At 46.3% G+C, this 7,261-nt stretch overlaps 1 protein-coding gene across 1 annotated transcript in view; it reads right to left on the bottom strand.

Annotated features, from left to right (window-relative positions):
- Nucleotides 1-645: 645 nt before the first annotated feature.
- The window catches only part of LOC124043156 (E3 ubiquitin-protein ligase TRIM71-like), a 46,640-nt gene continuing 40,024 nt past the window's right edge, over nucleotides 646-7,261 (bottom strand). The window contains exons 6-9 of the mRNA XM_046361406.1: nucleotides 4,467-4,802; nucleotides 4,144-4,305; nucleotides 3,597-3,791; nucleotides 646-3,488 (exon numbers count right to left, since the gene is read on the bottom strand). Of these exons, the coding sequence (XP_046217362.1) occupies nucleotides 2,970-3,488; nucleotides 3,597-3,791; nucleotides 4,144-4,305; nucleotides 4,467-4,802 (1,212 nt within the window). The 3' untranslated portion in view covers nucleotides 646-2,969. The remainder of the gene's footprint in view (nucleotides 3,489-3,596; nucleotides 3,792-4,143; nucleotides 4,306-4,466; nucleotides 4,803-7,261) is intronic.

Raw genomic sequence — 7,261 nt, 5'->3', positions numbered from 1 at the left:
TCAATTGGAGGTGTACCTGTGGATGTATTTCAAGGCCTACCTTCAAACTCAGTGCCTCTGTGCTTGACATCATGGGAAAATCAAAAGGAATCAGCCAAGACCTCAGAAAACAAATTGTTGAGAAATTGGGAGAAATTTACAAGCGCCTGAAGGTACCATGTTCATCTGTACAAACAATAGTATGCAAGTATAAACACCATGGGACCACGCAGCCGTCAAACCGCTCAGGAAGGAGATGCGTTCTGTCTCCTAGAGATCAACGTACTTTGATGTGAAAAGTGCAAATCAATCCCAGAACAACAGCAAAGGACCTTGTGAAGATGCTGGAGGAATCAGGTACAAAAGTATCTATACCCAGAGTAACAGGAGTCCTATATCGACATAACCTGAAAGGCCACTCAGCAAGGAAGAAGCCACTGCTCTAAAACCGCCATAAAAAAGCCAGACTACGGTTTACAACTGAACATGGGGACAAAGATTGTACTTTTTGAAGAAATGTCCTCTGGTCTGATGAAACAAAAATAGAACTGTTTGGCCATAATGACCATCTCTATGTTTGGAGGAAAAAGGGGGAGGCTTGCAGGCCTAAGAACACCATCCCAACCGTGAAGCACGGGGGTGGCAGCATCATGTTGACAGGGAATTTTTTTACTGGGATTAAATGTCAGGAATTGTGAAAAACTGAGTCTAAATGTTTTTGGCTCAGGTGTATGTAAACTTTCGACTTCAACTGATATACACACACACACACACACACACAAGCCATTTAAAGTTAGGTAAAAGTTGTGTTGAGGTAGATTTGTAAAATTACATTTGTATGTTGATGAGGTCTGAGAGTTGAGGTACTGTAGCCAGTAACTGGTTAAAGTAGGTTGTATTACAATTGAGTTGCACATAAAGTAACTGAGGAATAAGAAAGTATATAAAAAATGTTGAGGTATCTGACAGTTAAGGTAAACGATGGGATGTGAAAGTTTACGTAAATTAGGATTTAAAGTGCAGGCCTGCACTTTCCTCTGAGGTAAGAAGCTCAGAAACCAACTAATAAAACACCCATACCGCTAGGCTAGACTACGCTTACGTGACTAACTTCACAAGAGAAAGGGAGATTTACAACCCCTCCAAAAAGGTCCACCACAGGTGATAAATCATGGAATCTGTTTGCACTCTATGGTTAAATGGTTTGAGATGCTAATGCTAAATAAGGGTTGCTAGACATGAAGCAGTGTCACGTTAGCATGGGTGGTGGAGCTAGATTGAACCTCTCAGGGGTGTGAGATGGAAAGTGGCCTGGAAAGATACTCTTTGGTTGCTGTGAGATATGTTTTTTTCTCTCCAGACCTTTCTACAACGTTCTCCTCAGGAAGTAGGCTTGAAAGGTACTTCCATTTTAAAAGCTAAAAGTAGGCCTTATATTCTTCTTCTTATTCTTCCCATTGACAGTGCTTTGAACAGATCTTTTTGGTGACAGTTGGTGAGCGTTTTAGACCTCCAACATAAATGATTAAACAACAAAATGTCTTCAACGGGACTTGTTGTTCTTTCGATGCCAAACATACAGTTGGCCAAAATTCTACCTTTGGTTGACTCTACTAGCTGTTCTCTAGACCTCCATCTTTTCGAGGTCTGGTCAGCATGCACATGTTCCGGAACACTCTCTCTCCGGCATTTCAGAATGGGCGTCAATAACTAGGGTGGGGCAGTGATGTCAGAAGGGGGTTGGATTAAATCCTAGCCCCCAAGAGCCAATCAGTGCCCCACAATTCAACCACACAGGATCATTCTGATTTCTGATTGGCTCTCACTCCTGTGGACAGCGAATCAAGATGCCTGCTTTCTGGAGGCATTGCTATCCTTCCGCATCATTCACAACGAATGTAATTCAAACAGAATTCATAATCAATCTACTAATCAACAACCAACACATCCTGATAACTCCTGATAAACGTATAAAATACTTTTGGTGGGCCCTCCGTTTGAGAGTACACAAATGCTGTTTGTTTTTTCACATTGATTTTCATAATTTTTCTCCTCATAATCAGACCAGCTTGCTGACGCCTGAAAGGAATCAACAATGTTCCATTGATAATTGGATACTTTGGGACAGAAAAGAGAATCTCCCCACAACAACGACTAGCTCATGATTTCAACCAATCATCAAACTGCATCTGTCCCAGGTCAGACTCCCGGCGCCGCTGCGATCAATAAACCAGTCAAGCTAAAAGGAGATTCTTCTGGTCCATCTGGTACTGTGACCTGAGCTAACTAACACAGAGTCAGTCTAACCGGTTTGGCATTACCTCTATTCCGTCGGTCTGCAGTGACATTACACATGGAGAGATGAGGGGGACATGCTAAACCAAGATCTACAGAACAAGCTACCCTAAACATCACTGAACACACTAGACTCCACTACAGGTCAGGTCAAAACGTATTTTCATTTTAAATAAAAAAAGTATTGAGGTAGACTTTTTTTATTTTCTTCTTTGTAAAACCTGACAGACTAGAGTAGACCTCTGCTCGGAGAGGGTGAGTACATTCATTAAGAACTGGTTGAGGTAGGTGGCGGAGCAGAGGATTCAATATTTCAAGAAAAAGTGAGAAAAATCCCTGAGAAGGCGACGTGATGAGAGTTGAGAGAGAGCAATTCAGATAGAAGACAGGGAAATCGTGATCTCTTCCTTGTTACTTTCACTACTGATTATCAACTAGTCTTAGTGGTCTCCTTTGTCATACAGTATACCACAGGAATCTGATTACAAACTAAAACCTAAAAGTAAAAAATAATTTAAAAACAAACAAATTCACTTCCCCTTAATTTGTAATAATGCATTTCTACCTGCTCTGACTATCTCTCTTTAAACTGTCCTCTTTGTGTCTGTTTGTTGAATCCTTTTCCTAGCTCTTCAATTTCCTCTCCCTGACAGAGAAATTGAGAGAAAACTGAGTGAGAGAAAGAAAGAAAGCGATTAGAACTTGAGGATGCGGTTGTTTCCGAAGTCGACGACCACGATGACTCCGTCAGGTGTCACAGCAACACCGGAGGGGCGGTCCATCTGTCCGAAGCCACTGCCATGGGTGCCAAATTTGCATAAGAAGTTCCCGTTGGGCTCGAACACCTGCACACGGTGGTTCCTCGAGTCAGCAACGATGATCCGGTTCTCCTGGTCCACCGCTATGCCCTGGGGACGCAGGAACTTCCCGTTACCGGTACCCTCGGAGCCCAGGAACCGGGCAGATTGGCAATCTGGCCGAATCACCAGCAGACGGTGGTTGTTGAAGTCGGTGACGACCAGGTGGTCCTCATGGTTAAAGGCGACACCCCGCGGCGAGTCAAAGTGTTTCCACAGGGTGCCCTCAAAGCCGTACTTGTTGATGAATGAGCCGTCAGGGCCAAAGAGCTGGACGCGGTGGTTCCTGGTGTCAGAGACCAAGATCTTCCCCGCAGAGTTCACTGCCACATCCCAGGGGTAGTTGAACTGACCGTTCTACAATAAAGTGCAGTAGAATATAGTTGTTAGTTCAGCTCTGATGAGTGTGTGTAAGTGTACTATACTACTGTACGTGAGAGAGCGCACGTTTGAAAGAGTTTGTACCTTAGTGCCCTTCTCGCCAAACTTCAGCACAAACTGTCCGTCAAAGGTGAACACCTGCACACGGTGGTTGTCTTTGTCCGTTACGATGATCTGCTGTTGGCTGTCGCACGCCACGCCCGCTGGACGATCAAACTGACCGGGGCGAGAGCCCAGGGAGCCGAACTTGTGGTGGAAGGCCCCGCACGGCTTGAAGATCTGGACAGTAGGAGGTAGTCGCAGAAGAAAGGAAATAATTAAAGAGTCACTGTTCTAAAGATGGCTAGCTAGGGCCCTGTACACGCTATGCTTCACTGTTCTAATGATGGCTAGCTAGGGCATTGTACACAATATGCTTCACTGTTCTAAAGATGGCTAGCTAGGGCCCTGTACACGCTATGCTTCAGCTCTCAAGAAGAGGGCTACTGAGAGACAGATAGCTAGCAAGTTAAAAGCAAAAAAACTGACACTGATTTAGCAAGAGTTCGCTTGCTAGCATCATAAAACCATTTCTCCTTAGGATTACGGCTGAGTCGACAACAACTCACGACATGAAATGAATGAACCCCACCTGTACGCGGTTGTTACTGCGGTCGGCCACCACCACGTATCCCTCTTTATCCACACTGATGCCCCAGGGCCGACACAGCTGACCGTCACCCTCCCCCTCACTGCCAAACACAGACACCGGTGAACCCAGAGCCCCGTAGCGTCGTCCAGACTTCACCAGGACCTGGAACGCAGGCAGGGAGAATGCTACTTAGCATTTCATCCTATCTACAGCAATTTTCAAGTTGTATTAGTTTGTTGTTGCTTAAGAGATGTGGATAGAATATGTTGGAGTGTAAATATATTACTTGGTTGTTACATTTATTATAATACTATACATTTTACCTTGAAGGGGCTGCCCATGATGTGCTGGTTACAGACCAGAACTGACACCAAATCTTCTCCCTCAGTCTTGGGCAAGTAGCTGACCGTGTACGACCCGTTCTGGTTGTCACACACCTCCGCAGCCGACAGGTTACCATCCGCCGCTGCCATCACCACCGCTGACACTGCGTCACCGCCCAGGAGGCAGGGCTCCCTGTCGTGGTCGTAGCCAATTACGGTGAAGGAGGCGGTCTTGCCACGGAGGGCGGTCTTTAGGCCCTCGCCGTGAGCTTTGGTGACGGGAGCGAACGCTCCGCTACTGATCAACCCCATGGACTGGATGGCTATGTACAGGGCCTGGTGAAGATAATACTGATCAACCCCATGGACTGGATGGCTATGTACAGGGCCTGGTGAAGATAATACTGATCAACCCCATGGACTGGATGGCTATGTACAGGGCCTGGTGAAGATAATACTGATCAACCCCATGGACTGGATGGCTATGTACAGGGCCTGGTGAAGATAATACTGATCAACCCCATGGACTGGATGGCTATGTACAGGGCCTGGTGAAGATAATACTGATCAACCCCATGGACTGGATGGCTATGTACAGGGCCTGGTGAAGATAATACTGATCAACCCCATGGACTGGATGGCTATGTACAGGGCCTGGTGAAGATAATACTGATCAACCCCATGGACTGGATGGCTATGTACAGGGCCTGGTGAAGATAATACTGATCAACCCCATGGACTGGATGGCTATGTACAGGGCCTGGTGAAGATAATACTGATCAACCCCATGGACTGGATGGCTATGTACAGGGCCTGGTGAAGATAAAGATCAACCCCATGGACTGGATGGCTATGTACAGGGCCTGGTGAAGATAATACTGATCAACCCCATGGACTGGATGGCTATGTACAGGGCCTGGTGAAGATAATACTGATCAACCCCATGGACTGGATGGCTATGTACAGGGCCTGGTGAAGATAATACTGATCAACCCCATGGACTGGATGGCTATGTACAGGGCCTGGTGAAGATAATACTGATCAACCCCATGGACTGGATGGCTATGTACAGGGCCTGGTGAAGATAATACTGATCAACCCCATGGACTGGATGGCTATGTACAGGGCCTGGTGAAGATAATACTGATCAACCCCATGGACTGGATGGCTATGTACAGGGCCTGGTGAAGATAATACTGATCAACCCCATGGACTGATCAACCCCATGGACTGGATGGCTATGTACAGGGCCTGGTGAAGATAATACTGATCAACCCCATGGACTGGATGGCTATGTACAGGGCCTGGTGAAGATAATACTGATCAACCCCATGGACTGGATGGCTATGTACAGGGCCTGGTGAAGATAATACTGATCAACCCCATGGACTGGATGGCTATGTACAGGGCCTGGTGAAGATAATACTGATCAACCCCATGGACTGGATGGCTATGTACAGGGCCTGGTGAAGATAATACTGATCAACCCCATGGACTGGATGGCTATGTACAGGGCCTGGTGAAGATAATACTGATCAACCCATGGACATTAATGAAGATTAATATACAGGGCCTGGTGAAGATAATACTGATCAACCCCATGGACTGGATGGCTATGTACAGGGCCTGGTGAAGATAATACTGATCAACCCCATGGACTGGATGGCTATGTACAGGGCCTGGTGAAGATAATACTGATCAACCCCATGGACTGGATGGCTATGTAGGGCCAGGGATCAACCCCATGGACTGGATGCTAAGAAGATAATACTGATCAACCCCATGGACTGGATGGCTATGTACAGGGCCTGGTGAAGATAATACTGATCAACCCCATGGACTGGATGGCTATGTACAGGGCCTGGTGAAGATAATACTGATCAACCCCATGGACTGGATGGCTATGTACAGGGCCTGGTGAAGATAATACTGATCAACCCCATGGACTGGATGGCTATGTACAGGGCCTGGTGAAGATAATACTGATCAACCCCATGGACTGGATGGCTATGTACAGGGCCTGGTGAAGATAATACTGATCAACCCCATGGACTGGATGGCTATGTACAGGGCCTGGTGAAGATAATACTGATCAACCCCATGGACTGGATGGCTATGTACAGGGCCTGGTGAAGATAATACTGATCAACCCCATGGACTGGATGGCTATGTACAGGGCCTGGTGAAGATAATACTGATCAACCCCATGGACTGGATGGCTATGTACAGGGCCTGGTGAAGATAATACTGATCAACCCCATGGACTGGATGGCTATGTACAGGGCCTGGTGAAGATAATATTATAATATTATAATACTATAATAATAATACTATAAATATGCCATGAACTAGGGACAGGTGGAAATAGCAACATTAATATTAATATTAATATAATGTACATGAAATTGGCTGACATGTCGATAATTCCAGTCATCCAAAGAGCCACAAGAGTCTCTAACCCCTCTCGCTTGGTCTGGAGGTGGTGAACGGGAACCTGTTATTTACCTGGTCTGGAGGGGTGAACAGGAACCTGTTATTTACCTGGTCTGGAGGGGTGAACAGGAACCTGTTATTTACCTGGTCTGGAGGGGTGAACGGGAACCTGTTATTTACCTGGTCTGGAGGTGGTGAACGGGAACCTGTTATTTACCTGGTCTGGAGGGGTGAACGGGAACCTGTTATTTACCTGGTCTGGAGGGGTGAACAGGAACCTGTTATTTACCTGGTCTGGAGGGGTGAACAGGAACCTGTTATTTACCTGGTCTGGAGGGGTGAACGGGAACCTGTTATTTACC

The sequence above is a fragment of the Oncorhynchus gorbuscha genome, linkage group LG09 (assembly GCF_021184085.1).
Source record: "Oncorhynchus gorbuscha isolate QuinsamMale2020 ecotype Even-year linkage group LG09, OgorEven_v1.0, whole genome shotgun sequence".
Classification (NCBI taxonomy): domain Eukaryota; kingdom Metazoa; phylum Chordata; class Actinopteri; order Salmoniformes; family Salmonidae; genus Oncorhynchus; species Oncorhynchus gorbuscha.
The sequence above is the reverse complement of the archived record's forward strand: the minus strand, read 5'-3'. Positions and strand labels throughout refer to the sequence as shown.